Source organism: Triticum urartu, chromosome 2A (assembly GCF_056163025.1).
Source record: "Triticum urartu cultivar PI428250 chromosome 2A, HENAU_Tu73, whole genome shotgun sequence".
Lineage (NCBI taxonomy): Eukaryota > Viridiplantae > Streptophyta > Magnoliopsida > Poales > Poaceae > Triticum > Triticum urartu.
In genome coordinates, this window is record NC_141874.1 from 646,878,118 (window position 1) to 646,896,265 (window position 18,148).

The following is an 18,148-nucleotide window of genomic DNA, read 5'->3' on the forward strand; positions in this document are numbered from 1 at the left end:
GGTGGTGGCTGGACACGCCTTTAGCCCACAAAAGTGGCCCTTGGCGCTCTCAACCCACAAAAATTGCACGCAAGGGTACCTTTAGCCCACAAAAGTAGTTGCTCTCTGGATTTCGCTCTTGGAAGGATTCCTGCCTTTTCCACTTCGGCAGATTCCGCCTTCAAATCTCCGCCCATCTCACTTGCAAGGTCTACGAGATTCTGCCCGCCTCCTCCATCAGATCCCTCTCCGCACCAGATTCCTGCATCTCCTCGTCAGAACCTTCTTTCAGTTCCGTGGTTCCTCTTGCTTTCTGCGGTAACTTCTACTGCCGAATCTTGCTTGACTGTACCAACCAGCTTGCTTGAATCAATCAGTTCGCTAGTTATATGACTGCTGGTATTTTCCTAGTAGATGGTTAAATTAGCATACTAGTAGTAGATATGGTTCTCTGTTTATTTTTTCATTTCTTCTTTTCCCCCTTCAGCCGCCAGTACGACCAAGAAATGTGAGCCGTGAATCACTAAACTAGAGCCACTTTTATTTTAATTTATGTAGTTATGTACGTTTTTATATTGTATGAAGTTCATTCTGATGGGATGATCTACATACTGCAATATATTGAAGCACTGAACTGGTGTGTATCAGCATCAGTGTATGACTGAACTAGGACAAGGTACATGATTGATGTTGTTGATACTTGTTAGGCCTGATGGGAAGCAGAGATGATGATGGCCAAAGCGCAGAAGGTCAGGGTTACGCCGCGGATATCAATTCCATCAGGGAGGCGCAGGCCCGCATCGCACCATACGTGCACAAGACACCCATCCTGTCATCAACTTCTATTGATGCCATAGCAGGGAAGCAGTTGTTCTTCAAGTGTGAATGCTTCCAGAAGGCGTGAGAGTTACTGCCTCCGTGTGCTATTTACCTATTCGATGCTTTGCAGTACATGCTGCTAATTGTTGTGGACATATGTTTGCATTGTGCTGTGTAGAGGGGCTTTCAAGATCCGAGGGGCATCCAATTCAATATTTGCCCTTGATGACAACCAGGCGGCAAAGGGCGTTGTGACGCATAGCAGGTTGATGCTAGCTTCAGTGTTTTGTGGTGACTGTTCCTAACATTCAGAAGAAAATTAAGATACTGATGATATGATTTCTTCTCAGTGGAAATCATGCTGCTGCTGTGGCACTGGCTGCAAAGTTGCGTGGCATACCTGCTTACATTGTCATACCCAAAAACGCGCCAGCATGTAAGGTTGAGAATGTTAAGCGTTATGGTGGTCAGGTTATCTGGAGCGATGTCACCATGGAATCAAGAGAATCTACAGCTAAAAAAGTCCAGGATGAGACTGGTGCTATTCTTATTCATCCATTCAATGATAAGTATACTATCAGGTAGTCTTTTGCCATCCAAAGCTTTTATTGTTTAATTGCTCCGTATAACATGACAAATATCCTCATTTCCCCAAAACTAGAAATGCTCCCTATAGAGTCCTGACATTTTCCCTAAGGTAGATGATAAAAAAAAAATCGAAGGTACCATATACATCACTTCTGGTAACGTTTTGTAGTTCGGTAGTCCTGAAGTAGTCCTAGTGACTAGACTACTCTTTAGATGTGAAAATTAGCTGGAATTTGAAATTAAAATATGTAAAAATTCGATAACTTGCTTACTCAAGACTGATGAACTATTCTTCCAGGGAATGATCACAAGGAGTAAATGGAATGACTACATACTAACCCTGGAATCATATTAGCAATATCATTATCTAAATTTTAGGATTTCATGAATCTTAATTAGTTTCATCCATAAACAGAACCTTCCGAATTTTTAATTATTTTATATAGGACCATTTTGGACTGAATGAATATCATCAACCCAATATTTCCACACCAAAAAAAAACGATGTGTTTTATCCAGCATATAATCAATATCTCTGAAGTTTCTTCCACGCGTTGTGTTTGCTCTTAGTGCATAGAGTAACTCGAGTTTTCATTTCCCCTTGAATTTCCCATGAGATATAGGAATTTTACTTGAATGTTTTTCAGTGGTCAGGGAACAGTGTGCCTTGAACTTTTGGAGCAAGTCCCTGAAATCGACACAATAATTGTTCCAATTAGTGGTCTGTACTCTCTTAGCTTCTCCCTAACGTATTTTCTTTGCGTGGAAATCTTTTATAATTTGACACTTGGGAAATATTTTTGGCTAAAATACAGGTGGTGGTTTAATTTCTGGTGTGGCACTGGCTGCAAAGGCCATAAACCCTTCAATACGTATTCTGGCAGCAGAGCCAAAGGGAGCTGATGATTCAGCCCAGTCCAAGGCTGCTGGAAGGATCATCAAACTGCCTGCAACCAACACCATTGCTGATGGACTACGAGCGTTTCTCGGTGACTTGACATGGTAAGGCAAATATACATTGAGTATGTTTCCATCATTTTCTGCACGTGCATTACTAACCTGGAATCATACCAAAACGCTGACCTTTAGTTTTTGAATTTTCACGAGAATGTCAATGCTAGCTGAATAGTTTATTTTGCCAAAATTTATCTTGATGCGAACGCCCTGGAATGATCTGTGATGTTAATGCGACTTATTCCGTTGTAATAAAAATGTTTGCTAATGGATAGAACTATGAGGCATGTTTTATATTTAATTTTATGTTCTAGGCCGGTGGTGCGTGACTTGGTGGACGATGTCATCGTCGTGGATGACAATGCCATTGTCGACGCCATGAAGATGTGCTACGAGACGCTGAAGGTGGCTGTGGAGCCTAGCGGAGCCATTGGCCTTGCCGCTGCCCTCTCCGACGAGTTCAAGCAAAGCCCCGTTTGGCATGAGAGCAGCAAGATAGGGATCATTGTTTCCGGCGGCAATGTGGACCTCCGCGTGCTCTGGGAATCCCTGTGTAAATGAAATTGGGGCCGTGCAAAACTGTTTGAATTTGAAATGCACGAGGTGAATGGCTGCAGACATGTAAAAACACCGATTTCTTACTCTTTGTTTGCTGATCTACTCGGTGCAAAACGTTTTACCATTGATTTCTTACAGTGCCCTGGGTATAAAAGCGGCACATCTCCTGGTTAACAAGAACTGGTGCCTTGTGTAGTGGGTAGCACGTGTGTACCCGGCGCCCAAGGTCCGTGGCTGGCATGAACAATGTAGTCGGTTCTACGAAATTTACTAACCCAACCCTCCTCCCTCCCAACCCTGCCACCCCTCCTCCTCCTCCCTCCTCCTCCCTAGCCGCCCCTCCTCCTCTTCCCTTCCTTGCTGCCGTCTGAGGCAGCCGCCGGGCGCCCGGGGCGCCAAGGATGGTGGCGGCGGAGCCTCGGTTGCCCTGCCTCTGCATGGGGAACTCCGGATCTGAAGAGGCGGCTCCATTGGCAAGGCACGGCCGGCTAGCAATCGTGCGGGCGGTGGATCTGGCGTCCCGGCCGTGCGGGCGGTGGGATCCGGTGGTCGTTAGCGGCCGGCGGCGGTTTCTGCGGTGGTTGGTGTGTGCGATCTGGTGCCTCCCTTCCTCCCCTGTTCGGCGTGCGGGCCATCCTCGTCGGGCCGCGCTTCCTTGGGTCATCGGTTCTGTACAAGAGGCGCTGCTGGTAACAGGGATCTAGTTCGGGCGAAATCCCTGGTCGGCCATGGCTGACCGCGTCGACGACGACGCTTGAGGGCGTCGTTCCCCTCCTTGGAGGCGTCGGTATGGACTGATCCCCTCACTTCCCCTTCCCCTAGGTCTCCTGGGCGAAAGCCCGAACTTTGTTGGGCGGCGACGGCGCTCACGGTGTCGTTCCCTTCTTGAAGGCGCCGCTTTGGGAACCTTGGGGCTGGGTGGCGCTTGTGGGTGGTGGGCGACGGCGGTGGTGTGGCCCTATCCTAGCTTGGATCTGCGTCTGTTGCTTGGAGATGGACTCGCGTAGGTGGAGGTCGTCGTTTGGCGTCATGGTGGCGTCAATGGCGGAGGTACCTGCCAAGGTTGGCACCTCAATCTGCTCTGAAGATGGACCAGTGGAAGATGACGGCGACGACACATGTGAGTGTGTTAGACCGGTTTGTGACCTGGACCCGGTATGTGGCTCCGTCGAGGCCTCCGGCATTAGATGTTAGGCTTAGGTGAGAGGTCTGGGTATTTGACCCAGTTTGCACCCTTTCATCATATGAATTGAAGTAGCGGCAGATGTTGCCAAGATGGCGGATTCAGGCATATCGTTGTACTACTTTGTAAGGTCCTCGAGAATAATCAATAAAATGATCACATGCATCTCCCAGATGCAGAGGCCGGGAATCATCCTCTTTTTCTTAAAAAAAAGAAATTTACTAAACTCAGTTTAAGAAAATTGAATCTACTATAGTGTTAATTTTTTTATAACCTGGTGCCCAAGTGGGTACAGTGGGCGCCTACTTGTGGTCAGATCTTTCTTAGAACCCGGTTCTAGTACCAGTTCTAGTTTTTTCTGAAAACACTTACGCCCACACGTGTGGCAATATTATCACTCGCCCACACGCCTGGATCACCGCCCAGTTAAGTTTGCACGAATCTTGTCACACCGAGGCAGTTTTCGCGTGTCACGTAGGACAAGGCCGGTGTGTGGGCGTTGAAGAGGTCGTTCACACGCCCCACAGCATGCGGTTGCCAGCTGCGCTGTGTGCGCGAACTAGTTTCTGCCCACACAGCCACCACCTAGTCCACGGGCGTGTGGGCAAACTACTTTTCGCCCACGGGACAGTCGTATGTTGTTTGGATGGCAACTGCAGTTGCGCATACATGGCAACTAGGCAACACACACATGGCAACTATGAATCGTTTGCTAGACGACAACTACAGTTGCGCGTACGTGGCAATTAGATAAACATACATGGCAACTGTGATTAACCACACATGGCAACTAGGTAAACACACATGGAAGCTATTGTTTGACCACATGTGGCAAGTAGTTAATCACACACGACAACTATGGTTTGATTACATGCGGCAACTACCATAAATTAGACATGACAACTATAGTTAATCAAAACAGAGAGAGTTGACATGCTTTTACAACCATATTTGCCATCCCGGATAACTACATCTGTCATCCCGGATGGCAACTAAATCGTCATCCCGCGGGTACCTAATGTAGCTGCGTCAGGACATGTGGGCATATTTACTTCCTGCCACACGCGCGGGGTGAGGATGAGTAGTACTTGTTGGACGTGTGGCACGAAGTAGCTACGCCCACACGTGTGGGCAATTCTACTGTTCGCCCACACATAGCCCGTATGAACTGCCCCTGCTCATGTCACACACGGTGTGTGGGCGAATGCCTATTATACCATACGTGTGGTGGATATCAGCGTCCTTTTTTTAGCTTAGCACCTCCTTCAATGTTTAGCACTAACTGAAGTCAATGGTAAGGTTTCTTAGCACCAAGGTTTGACCAACATAGTCCATGCTTAGAACATCAGCAATATAGTCGGTTCTCAGGGCAACTCCAACGGGCAGTTACTAAATTGTTTGGGTTGGACAGTTCAAATATCTTTTGCCATCCAACGGCGGTCACCAAATGTTCACGGACTAGTTCGGATGTTTGAAATCCCACAAACTATTCCTAACCATGGGGGAATTAGGGAAGTCCAGACATCCACGGGCCCCACAATAAATTCACTTTTTTTCCTTTCCTCACTTCTCTCTTCCCTCTCCATTGGACAAGGGGGGCATTTTGATAAATATGGTTGGATGACCCGGCTATTCGCAGCCATGTCTAAATGTGTCCACGAATATTTGATGAGCCTATTAGGTGATTGCTTTTGGAGTGGCCCTAAGGAAACCGAACCAACTTCAATGTTAGTTTTTTCTTGACACCAAATTTTTGACCCACATGTTAGAATATTGTATTTCCCTATTTATCTTTCTCTCACAAATTGGACTAGCTTGGGCCCACTTGTGGTCAACTCTCTCTCTCTCTCAACCTGGTATTAGGACCAATTATAGTTTTTTTCCTTAGCACCTCTCTCTCTCCAGTGTTTAGCACCCAACCAATTATAGGTTTTTTCCTTGGCACCTCTCTTTCCAATTCTTAGCCCTTTTCCTAGGGACGCGGAGTTTTGGCTCTAGGGAACACATGCTCCATGGTAAATAGTAAATAAGAAACAAATAAGAAATAAAATTTAAAATTTCTGTTTTTCTGTGGATGTTTATGTTAGTGTAACAAGGGCGCTTGCCAACTTCATGCAAAGTGGACATCCGTGCTTCATCGGTGAAAAAAAAACAAAATTAAGTGTACCATTTGAAAGTAACATTTGTTGTTTGACTTTTTTTTGCATACATCAACATGCTTAAGTTTTTCCCTTAAAAATTTACAGGTAGCATTTGTGTGTAACAATGAACACATCTATTTTTTTTTCAAAAATAAAAATGACCTTGGCAAAATACATTTTTGACGTGCAGAAGCATATACTCCCTAGATCCAAAAGCAATATCCGTTTTCCTAGCAACAAGTTTTGATCAACATTGTGCAACTCACTTCGAATCATCGAGGCCCGCCCTTTTTGGTTCCTATTTCTTTTCCGCTTACTGACAAGCAGCATGTCATAGTGTGAGATAGAGAGATGTTTTTGAGTTGAGGCAGATTTGTTTCTCTACACTGACAAGTGAGACCCAAACACGTCATGTAGGTAGATTAGGCAACTATAGACAGGAATATGCGCTATGTAGGCAGAGTTTGACGGCTATAGACAAAAAGAATCTATTGTATTGCATTGTTAACACAAGTTGTGGCACTGGATCAACATGTTTTTCAAATTTCGGTATGAAATCAAAATAATCAACACGTGCAACCTCATGTATCACTAGTGTATTTGACTCAAATAATTTTTGTATTTCCTTCATAAAGAAATAGGACGCGTCTAGCCGGTGGCCGGCTGCCCACTAGCACTCCGTGGTGGCCGGCTGAAAAAGGTAAGTTTTTGTCTTCCTGACTCATATTAGAAAAAGTAAACAGGTGTGGACATATGTGAAGAGGATAAATAATTGTAAATTATTCATGTGAACTGGCGTGAACGTATTTAATTTGTGTTTTCAGTTTTTTAAAAAATCATAACTTTCAAACCGCGCGTCGAAATTAAGATCCGTTTTCACTTTTGGAACCCTCGTGACGTGCTCTTCGAAACTAGATCCCGCATGGTTATGTTTTGACGGAAAAAAAATTGTGTAATTTTCTCCCTGTTTTGTGCAACTGGCTAGTCGTCGGTGTGCAACTACCTGACAGGGATGTGCAACTTTTCTCCTATACTGTAAACATGCAGATTTCAATGATGGTGCAAAACTAACTCCTTCCAATGAGATGTGCAACTTCGTTTGTTACCCAGGTCAACTGCATAGTAGTTGATCTGCAATTTTTTCCTGTCCGTGGATGTGCTTCACTATTTGCTGCATCGGCCAACAACCTAACAGTGGATGTGCAACTTCGTATACTACCACAGCCAACTGTTTAACTGTGATTTGCAACTTTCTCTTGTACCCCATGGATGTGTAGTTTTCCTGCTAGCACACGGCCCAAACCACCCCCTAGTGAATTTTGCAACTTTAGCACTCTGTTTATATGCAACTTTTTATCATTCAACTGATGTGCAACTTTGTATATTGCCCGTGGCTAACTACCTAGCAGACTATGTGCAACTCTGTTTGTTGGTCCCGCCAATTGAAAATACAGGTCCACAAATAGAGAGCGTAGGGAGTTGCACATTGACTAATAGGCAATTGGCTTGAACAATAGACTAAGTTGCACATATCCCTTGCAGAGGAGGTGGGGGTAGGGTGTGCCAACAGTGAAAAACTATGCATCCACGAGTAGGGAGGAGGGTTACACAACGACTACTAGGTAGTTGGTCAGAATAGTAGACTAGTTGCACTATATAGCACGAAAGTTGGCATCGAAAAAAATTCGTCGAAACATACTCATGTGGGATCTAGTTTCAAAGATCTCGTCACGAGAAATCCAACAGTGAAGACGGATCTAAATTCCGACGCATGGTTTGAAAGATATGACTTTTTAAAAATTTAAAAAACCCGAAATAAATAGACGTGGATCTGTTTTTCGTCACATGTGACAAGTCTGACCGCATTTAATACTAGTAGTCACATGCACTAGCAGACAATACATGCATGTATGCATGCGAGTGACAGAACGGCCGCTCGTTCTCTCCAACGAGTGCGCGTGCACTTTTAAGATTTTAGGAAAGAAATATATGATCATTTAGATCATTATTTTAGTGATCTAAACGCTCTTATATTTCTTTACAGAGGGAGTATTTTACAATTTTATATGGACTAAACTACACCACGGATCAAGTTTGTATACATGCAGTGTAGTTACTTTTTTTTAGGGAAGGCCATCATGGCTAGCTTTATTGATTTAACATAGGCATTACATCGTCCACAAGTGAAGAGATCAGACAACCCGGGGGCTCGTCTGTCCAGTTTAAAGAGGTCTTATTACAATAAGAAAAGTTAGCTAGCACATGCGCCGCTTGATTGGAAAAACGAAAACAATGCTTGAAGATAACCTTCCCTATTAAAGAAGAAACATCCACACATTCCGCGAAAATTGCTGTTGCAGCATCCCACCATCTAGATTGGCCATCACAAAAGTTTATGACGTTTAAGGAATCTGATTCTGCCTCCACACGAGGAAACCCAAGGGAGTTTGCAAACACAAGACCATCACGCATCGCCGTTGCTTCAGCCATCATTGCATCTGCAACATGAGGTATATATTTGCATTGTGCTGCTAAAAAGTTCCATTTATCATCTCTAATTACAGCTGCCGAAGCTCCTGCACTTTCATCTGCAAAATAGGCCGCATCAACATTTACCTTTATGAACATGAGGTCTGGTTTCGTCCACTTCATCTCTCTATTATCATTTTGTTTGCGATTAGCTTCATGATAATTACTAGCAATTGCCAGGACGGACATATGCCACCGCGTGGGATGTGGTGGTCTACCATCATGAGTGAGTTCACGTCTTATCCACCATAAGTACCAGCTGCCCACCATAAGAGCTTGTTTGACAGTAATATTCGGTTTTAGTGACAAGGGTAAATCTGGTGCAAGGAGTAGATGTTCCAATATAACTGGCCCTGAGCGATCGATCAACTTTGCTTCCTCAATCATTCCCGCTATGCCTAGGCGTTCCCAGAGGTGCTTGGCATTGCAACAATCAAACAGTAGGTGGCGGACATCTTCCGCATCTTGATAACATATAGGACATGCCCCATTAGTTCCAATATGACGGTTCGTGAGTATGGACTTTAGCGGAATAATACCATGTAGAGCACGCCAACAAAAAATTTGAATTTTACGTGGGACCTTTTGTTTCCATAGTGTACTCCACACTGCTGGAGTTCTTGAGCCTCCAGGTCGCGCCATCACCGTTGCATGTACCTGGAAAGATCGTATCCATTGTACTTTGTATGCTGATTTCACAGAGAAAAACCCTTTATGATCCGGGTGCCATGCGATAAAGTCCTCGAAAGCCCCATAGTTGAGGGGAATTTGCAAGATCCTGTCTACATCAACCGATATGAATATAGATCTGATCAGATCCTCGTCCCAAAAACCAGTCATAGGGTCAATTAGATCATGAACTCGTGATATCAGTGTTTGCCCCCGATTTGATAAAACTCCCCTGTCCGGACTAGACGGTATCCAGGGGTCGCTCCAGATGTTAATGTTCTCACCGGTACCAACCCTCCAGATATACCCCAACTTAAATGTTTCAAGACCTTTCATAATGCTCTGCCACGTAAACTAAGCACCACTCTTCAGGGTAGATTGTAATAAACTTTCATTAGGGAAGTATTTTGCTTTCAATACTCTTGCACACAAGGAATCCGGGTTAGTGATCAACCGCCAAACTTGCTTTGAGAGCATGGCAAGATTAAAAGAATAGAGATCTCTGAACCCCATACCCCCCCTCACTTTTTGGGTAACAAAGCTTCCACCATGTATACCAGTGCATTCTTTTGTGTTCCTCATCATCCCCCCACCAAAATTGTGCTATCAAATCAATTATCTCCTTGCATAGGCCCTTGGACAGGCTGAAAACAGACATCGCAAAGACTGGGATGGCTTGGGCTACATATTTAAGTAATATCTCTTTCCCTCCAGTAGACAACTGTTTCTCCATCCATCCCTTCAGTTTTTCTTTTATTCTGTCATAAAAATGCCTGAAACAGTCACTCCTATCTGCACCCACCATAGCTGGCAGCCCAAGATACTTATCTGATAATGCCTCAGTATCAATGTGTAACTCCTGGCATATTTCAGTCCTAGAAGTTGCAGGTGTATTAGGACTAAAAAAAATACTAGATTTAGCCAAACTCACCAATTGTCCCGAGCTTTCACAGTAGGCATCTAGAACATGATGTAAGGAAGCTGCATTTAAAACATCTGCTTTCATGAGAATCAGAGAATCATCAGCGAATAAAAGGTGTGATACTGATGGTGCATTTCTACACACTCTAATTCCCTCTATGCCACCAGCTTCTTCTTCAAACTGCAATAAACTAGAAAGACCTTCTGCACAAAGAAGAAAAAGGTAAGGGGAGAGTGGATCCCTCTGCCTAATACCCCTAGTCGGGATGAAAACATCCGTCTCCTGAGAGTTAAACCTTATTTTGTATCTAACAGAGCAAACACAAGCCATTATCATTTCAATCCATTGTTCATGAAAACCCAACTTCACCATCATATCATGCAAAAAGGACCATTCCACGCTGTCATATGCCTTGTGCATGTCCAATTTAACCGCACATAGTCCAGTCTGACCAGCCCTCTTGTTCTTTATTTTGTGCACACATTCATAAGCTATAAGGATATTATCCGTGATCATCCTTCCAGGAACAAATGCACTTTGGGTAGGGGAGATAATCTCAGACAATATATTTTTCAACCGAAGTGCGAGCATTTTAGAGATGATTTTATAAAGAACATTACACAAGCTTATGGGACAGAATTGAGTTACCAGTTCTGGACTGTCAATCTTGGGTATCATGATAATAGTTGTGTCATTCCATTCATTCGGAACCTGTCTTGAATTAATAGCAAATAGCACCTCATGAGTGATCTCATCTCCTAGGATATGCCAATATTTCTTAAAAAATATTGCATGTAGTCCGTCAGGCCCCGGAGCCTTTAAATCCCCAATGCTAAACACTGCTTTTTTAACATCATCCGCTGAGAATGGTGCCATCAAGAAATCATTCATCTGCTCAGTTACTTTGCGTTGAACCTTTTGTAAAAGATTTGGATTTGTATGCTGCACCTCTGAAGTAAACAGGTGAGTAAAATAATTCTGAATGTGAGTGTTTAATTCCGGCATATCTTCAAGCCAGTTCCCTGCTTCATCTTTCAGTTTTTTGACGTAGTTCCTTTTCCTCCTTGCTGAGGCAAAGGCCTGAAAAAATGTTGTGTTACGGTCGCCGCTCGTAAGCCAGGTCGCCCGTGACCTCTGTCTTGTTTGAATCTCCTCCAACTCAAGCAAGTACTCAATCAATTCAGCCAATTCCCTTCTCTTTACGTCACTATCATTGTTCATAGGACCAGCCATGACTCTCTCAAGCTCACGTTGGGCCTTGCGCAACCTTTTTTTTTGGTTTCTTAAGGACACGCTGGTCCCAATCGTGGAATATTGCATGCATTTTATTGAGCTTCTCATAAATACTTGTAGCATTAGGATCAGCACCTACATTTGTCCAAGCATCAGGAACAGTATCATTAAAGCTTTCTTCCCGCAACCATCTTGCCTCAAAACGCTTGACCTGTGCATTATTTCCTCCCATCTGATTGTGAGAAAAATACTCTGTATCCACACATAGGGGCTGATGATCAGAGTGATTATATTCCAAATTTTGTAAGGCTGCATCAGGGAACAAGACCGACCGGCCATCATTGGTTAGTCCCCTGTCTAGTCTTTCACGTATCCTGCCTCTATGCCATGTGAAGGGATCACCAATATACCCCATGTCATGCAATTCACAGTCATCTATTGCCTCTTGAAAAGCCTGCATGTACTAGATTGGTCTTGGATTTCCACCCTCTTTCTCATGTAGATATTGGATCTCATTCAGATCACCGATCAGCAGCCACGGTAAGCTGTTGCTGCGATGCAACTGTCACATACGACTCCACGTCATATGTTTATTTTCCCATCTAAACTCACCGTACATCCCAGTCAAGCGCCAACTGACGTTATTACTTTCTTCAATTCTTACATCAATGAACATAGAGTCTAAAGCTAATCTTTGAACTTTAACATTATTTTTCCATAACAGCAGTAAACCTCCTCTCCTTCCATCACTGGGACAAACAAACTTCTGGTCCATCTTGAGCCTTCGACGTAGACACTCAGCCGGATAACTGTCAAGATGTGTCTCCGACAAAAACATCACCTCGGGGTCATATCTTCGCTGGACATCCAGCAAAGCACGCACTGCCGGGGCGTTCCCAAGCCCTCGGCAATTCCAACTTAATATCCTCATTACGTTTAGTTCCTTCAAAACAAATCAGACAAACTGTTCTAAGAAACCTGCCGCAGTTGCGATGCGGAGGGACAAATAGTAGTTAACGAAGTAAGAACCATAAACCGATCACAGCACCTTGAGTGGAGCCGTGCCGGGACAAAAAACCAGCACCGCAGAGCGAGCGCTGGGACGTGAACAACGCAGCCGTCAAATCCTTTGAAACAGCCGGGAGCAACGCATTATCAGCAGCGTCTAGGCTGTAGCTAGGAACACTGCATGAACGCATCAGCCGGGAGCAACACATCCATGCATGAAAGCATCACGTCTCCTTCTCTCGTCAGATCATCAAAGTAATTGCATGAAGATGCCCATGACCTGTAACACAGGATCAATGGCCGCCGCCGCCGGCGGCGGCGGTCAAAACCTAGATCGCTATTCTAATCGCCGCAGGGCGTTCTTTTTTTCACATCACCTTGTGTAGTGTAGTTACCTAGTTGATTTCCCTACAGAAATAACGGTGTTTCTTTTTTCAGTGGCTGGAAACACCAATACTGGTCCAGTAGTGCATGAGAAGTTCAGAACCCATCTCCGCGTGAACACGAATCTTGAAGCACTCAGAACAAACCCCTTGCCACCCGAGGCAGTCGTCCTTTCTCCCTCCCACGCCCCTCTTCCTCCCCCTTCCCCTCCGCCGCCGCCACCGCCACCGCCGCCGCAAAGAGAAGCGCGAGAGAGTGGGGCGGCCGTAGCAAGCGATGCCGAACAAGCGTCAGCGGGAGGCGCGCAAGCGCTTCCGCGAGGCGAATCCCGGCCTCTGTCCGCCCGCGCCCGCCCCTCCGGCCGACGGCACCAAGAAGAAGAAGAGCAAGAAGAGCATGTTCAAGAAGGTGAAGAAGGCCGGAGCCGGCGGCGGAGTAGGAGGAGCGGGGAGGTCGAAGCACCCGCTGCGGGTTCCCGGGATGCGGCCCGGGGAACAGTGCTTCATCTGCAAGGGCACCGACCACGCGGCCAAGAACTGCCCCGAGAAGTCCTATTGGGACAAGAACAAGGTACCAGCCCACCATTGCACGGCTAAAATTGCTCTTCGTAGAAGCTTGTGGTGATAATGTTGTTCGGCATGCTATGAATTGCTACTTGCTGTAGATTCCATGGACCCAAGAGCATTGGATGATGTAGCTGTCCTGTCCTGTGGACTGGCTTTATAGCAGATTAGTGTTAGTTGGTGGCTGTAGTAGAAATACAGCGACAGAAGTGATGTTGATTTTGCTTTAGCCTGCCTTTGCTTGGTGAGATTGTCACTAGGCGGGCTAGGATTGCGCTTGCTTTGTGTTAGCGAGTATTTATGACTACCATAGAAACTCACAAGTCAAACAACATTCAACACTTAACTTTGGGAACAAACATTCATCAGTGATTATATGACGAGCTGGCAGTTCCTTGCAGTCATATGAATGCATGGTATTGCTGAAAAATGTTTGATATGCTAAATTATGTTTCATCGTGAACTCATGATCCATTACATTAGTTGGTTTAATGTCTGATTTCACCATATGCAAGGTTTCCGTTTCACTATCTCTTAACAATTGTATTATTTTTCTGTTATTTTCAGATCTGCTTGCTCTGCAGGGAGCGAGGGCATAGTATGAAGAACTGCCCTGACAAAGGTGATGGGGATTTGAAGAAATTCTGCTATAACTGTGGTGAATCTGGGCATTCCCTTTCCAAGTGCCCGAAGCCCATTGAAAATGGTACTCTTCATCCATTCATGTTATGCTTAGATTACAGAAGATGCAATTTCTTCATGTGGTTAACACTATTCTACATGTCTGCAGGCGGTACAAACTTTGCGAGCTGTTTTGTCTGCAAACAGCAGGGACATTTGAGCAAGGATTGCCCAGAAAATACACACGGCATTTATCCCAAGGTATTCCACAGGATTCCCTGTCCCCTCTCATGAATCATGACACTACTACTACCAATATAAGGCATTGAAATTGAAGGACATATAGTTTCATTTTGTATTTACGGGTTCATGCATACAAACATGTCATGCTGGCAAAAAATGATTTTGGCTAGCCATAGTTACCTACTTACTAGTTATGATGTTTGAATTGCTTGTGTCTTGAGGAACCCAAAGAATATTCACTGTTTTTTTTTCCTTTGGGATAGTGACGCATCATGCAAACAAATGGATATATGATCTTTGAGAGGTATAACCACCTCTTGATAAACGATAAGTACCTGTTTCAACGTTTTTAGGTTTTTCTGTACGAGTCCTGAGGTACAAAACCAGTTTGTTGGTGGAGCCAGGCTTGTTTATAACTTTGACTTTCTGTTGTTACTTTTGTTGCTGTTAACACCTTCTACCTTGATTACGTTTAGTTTATTCAGTCTCTGCCTATTTGTACATGGATTTTAACTCTATATATTAATGTTAGGGTGGTTGCTGTAAGATATGTGGTGAAGTTACACACTTGGCGAGGCATTGCCCGAACAAAAGGCAACAGTACTTCGAATCCTCGGTGGATGATGGTAAACAAACTGGAACTTCTTCCTTGACAAACCAACCTTTGCAATATCACAACCATGCATGCATTCGCAACATTTTGAGTGTCCACTGGAATGTGAAGTGTGTTGCAGTTGGTCTATATATATTTGAATTACCTGTTGCCATCATTTAAAGTTTCACACCGAAAAAAACATCTGGACAATAATTCTTGTATATAAGCATGCTGGCTAAACTTATGATTTCAGGTTATACAACTATTTTGTTTCTGAAGATTTGTTTGTGTTGTTGTATAACATAGTTAGCTTTGCCAACAACAGAGATATATTTGTAGGCCGCGGTGTTGTATTGTGATGCAGAGGCTTTGGATAGCTGAACATGTTCCCTTTTCAGTCCTTAGTAAGGTTGAGTAATGACTAACTGTACAGGCGCCAGTATCTTACTCTAGACAAAATCTAATGTATTTATATATGTTGAGAACTTGTTGTTAGTTAGCTGGTGCAACTGAATTTCTGCTGGTAGTTGTGTGCAGTTCATTACAGGAATCTGTGTTTACTTGTTTATTTGTCGTCGTTCTTATTTTAGGTATGAATATGGAGGGAGATTACCAGGAAGACCATACTCTGCATGGTGGAGATGATCTTGAAGATGATTTCATTGATGAAGAAGAGGTAAAAACCACCAAAACAAAAGCAAAGCAACCTAGCAGTGGCGAGAAGAATGCCAGCTCAAAGTCAAAAGGAAAACAGGCTCCAAAAGTTGTAAAATTCTTTGGTTAAACAATGCCGCCATTTTTGTAGCGTATGTCGAGAATGGTCATCTTCCTGGACAATTCTTTTTGGAGGAATCCCAGCCTTGTAACTTACAATGCAATGAGAATGTATCTGTCTACACTGCGACGTTGGAGAAATGCCATATAATTTGAAATATCTGATCGTCCATCTGTCCTCATTAAGCTGTGGTTACACAGAATTTGTGATATAATTCATGGGGTTCTACGAGCGGGCGATGTGCCTGTGTCTGGCTGTATTGTTGGTTTGTCATCGATTCGTCCAAATCGCAGTTGGTGCAGCAAGTCCCGAGCAAAAAAAGTAAAAAAAAATGCTGCTGTGCTGTCGTGGGCAGGGATGGAGCCTCTTTTTTTTTTTTTTTTTTTTTTTTTTTTTTGCGAATCAGGCAGGGATGGAGCTTGGTTACAGGTCAGAGCGACGGATGGGTGGTGTGGAGGCAGCGCCTGTGGATCGCCCATGGCTGTCGCGAACGCGCCAAGGAGGGGACGTGCTTGGTCAACCGCCCCTCTTCTTCCTCCTAAAACGGCGGCATGGCACCATGCATGCATGCGATGCGAGCCCCAGGTTCCCCTATATTTCGCCCGGCGCCTCCTCTCCTCCGGGCCTTGAGAACCTCGCCCGCCGCCTGACGCCACCGTCGTCGCGTCCGGCGCTCCGTCCGTGGAAAGAAGAGAAAGCCCATCGTCAGCCATGGTGAGCGCGCGCGCGAGACGCCAGCGGCGGCTTTGGGTCGATGACGGTTCGGTTCGATCCTTCTGGTTGGTTGATTGGTTGATAATGAGGTTGCTCTCGTTGTTGTTGTTGTTTGTGTGATTGCAATGCAAGGCGAACTCGGCGTCGGGCATGGCCGTGAGCGACGAGTGCAAGCTCAAGTTCCAGGAGCTCAAGGCGAAGCGGAGCTTCCGGTTCATCACGTTCAAGATCAACGAGCAGACGCAGCAGGTGGTGGTGGACCGGGTGGGGCAGCCGGGCGAGACCTACGCCGACTTCACCGCCACCATCCCCGCCGACGAGTGCCGCTACGCCGTCTTCGACTTCGACTTCGTCACCGACGAGAACTGCCAGAAGAGCAAGATCTTCTTCATCTCCTGGTACGTGACCCATCCATCCATGCATGCATGGTCTCTCACGCGTGAGCACGTAGCTAGTGAACGATCTGTGCCTGTGGCTGCATGCATGCATGCAGGTCCCCGGACACGTCCAGGGTGAGGAGCAAGATGCTGTACGCGAGCTCCAAGGACAGGTTCAAGAGGGAGCTGGACGGCTACCAGGTGGAGCTGCAGGCCACCGAACCCAGCGAGATGACGTTGGACATCGTCAAGGCCAGAGCCCTCTGAACAAATTTCTCATCGCATCGCTCCAACCAGGCTCCAAGGCCAGCAGCTGGATCTACATCACGCCCTACGTACCTGCGCCCCCGTACCATCGTATGCCGTTTCCCCTCCGTCGTCGGTGTCGGAGCCTCCCCCTCCTTGTAAACTAGACATAGATGGTCTCTCTCGTTGTCTTTCCCGTTTCCAAGATTTTAGACGGCATGCCCGATCTTATTTCCCCCCTTGTTGCTGAGGTGCGTACTACGTAAATTTGTCCGTTCTCGTTGTGTAAGCGACTCGCTCCACACGGGCCGCACGGCACTTATTCACGAAAAGACAAACATTGTGGTGTGTTTTGCTCCTGGTCTCCTTATGTGCTCGTTCCGAAAGGAGCCCTGATGCTCGCACTATCCAAAAGTTTAGACGCGTTTGTCTTCTGCTAGTGATTTGAAAAAGAATCCAAAGTTATGGATGCGAGAGTGAAACGTTATACGAAGAAATTTAACTTACAATGTAAGGGCATCTTCAAAGCAGATCCTTAAATCGCCTGCAAACATCCAGATGACATTGTTTTGTTCGGATGCAGTTTGTCATCCAACGCCGTCCGCATCGGTCCATGGACCAGTCCACTTGTCTGTTTTCTCGCAAACCAGAAGCAAATTGGGGGGATGGGGGTGGGGAGTTTGTGGGAGTATGGACAGCCGCCGCGTAGGACTCCGACTCCCCTGGCCCACCCAAAACCCCATCAGGACCCGCATCTTCATCCCTTCATATTTCTATGCATCCCCTTCCCTCCCAGCCGTCGTTGCCGCTCTACCACCTCGGCCACTCGCCAAGGCCTTCCCGGACCTCCGCGACCTCGGCCACTCCACCCGCTCGCCAAACCGTTTTCCTACGCAGCCGGTCCACACCTCTCGTCCGACCGTCGTGCAAGTACCATCCGCCCCTACGGGGGTCACCACGCCCGACAAATGCTTGGTGAAATGCCCGTGCTAATTTTTTTGTCCCTTCTTTGAAGCAATGGGTTCGTACATGAAGTACATGCACGAG

At 45.6% G+C, this 18,148-nt stretch overlaps 3 protein-coding genes and 1 pseudogene across 4 annotated transcripts; 3 read left to right on the forward strand and 1 right to left on the reverse strand.

The window, feature by feature from the left end:
* Positions 1-18: 18 nt before the first annotated feature.
* On the forward strand, positions 19-3,035 carry SR (serine racemase). The gene is made up of 7 exons (XM_048702827.1): positions 19-297; positions 687-879; positions 977-1,063; positions 1,149-1,379; positions 2,034-2,107; positions 2,202-2,388; positions 2,655-3,035. Exons 2-7 carry the CDS (start codon positions 692-694, stop codon positions 2,899-2,901), a joined length of 1,014 nt encoding a protein of 337 aa, XP_048558784.1. The 5' UTR covers positions 19-297; positions 687-691; the 3' UTR covers positions 2,902-3,035.
* A 7,345-nt stretch (positions 3,036-10,380) lies between these two features.
* LOC147986393 (uncharacterized) lies at positions 10,381-12,506 on the reverse strand (annotated as a pseudogene).
* Positions 12,507-13,087: 581 nt separating this feature from the next.
* LOC125539387 (VASCULAR-RELATED NAC-DOMAIN 6) lies at positions 13,088-15,923 on the forward strand. Of its 2 annotated transcripts, XM_048702829.2 has the most exons (5): positions 13,091-13,537; positions 14,098-14,236; positions 14,321-14,412; positions 14,927-15,020; positions 15,580-15,923. In XM_048702829.2, exons 1-5 carry the CDS (start codon positions 13,244-13,246, stop codon positions 15,771-15,773), a joined length of 813 nt encoding a protein of 270 aa, XP_048558786.1. In that variant the 5' UTR covers positions 13,091-13,243; the 3' UTR covers positions 15,774-15,923. The 2 variants fall into 2 exon arrangements, with proteins under 2 accessions (XP_048558785.1, XP_048558786.1); XM_048702828.2 differs by having other exon boundaries at positions 13,088-13,537; positions 14,098-14,412.
* A 396-nt stretch (positions 15,924-16,319) lies between these two features.
* LOC125539389 (actin-depolymerizing factor 6) lies at positions 16,320-17,455 on the forward strand. Its single transcript, XM_048702831.2, has 3 exons — positions 16,320-16,478; positions 16,611-16,876; positions 16,972-17,455. The coding sequence occupies exons 1-3, from the start codon at positions 16,476-16,478 to the stop codon at positions 17,120-17,122; spliced, it is 420 nt and encodes a 139-aa protein (XP_048558788.2). The 5' UTR covers positions 16,320-16,475; the 3' UTR covers positions 17,123-17,455.
* The last annotated feature ends 693 nt before the right edge of the window (positions 17,456-18,148 follow it).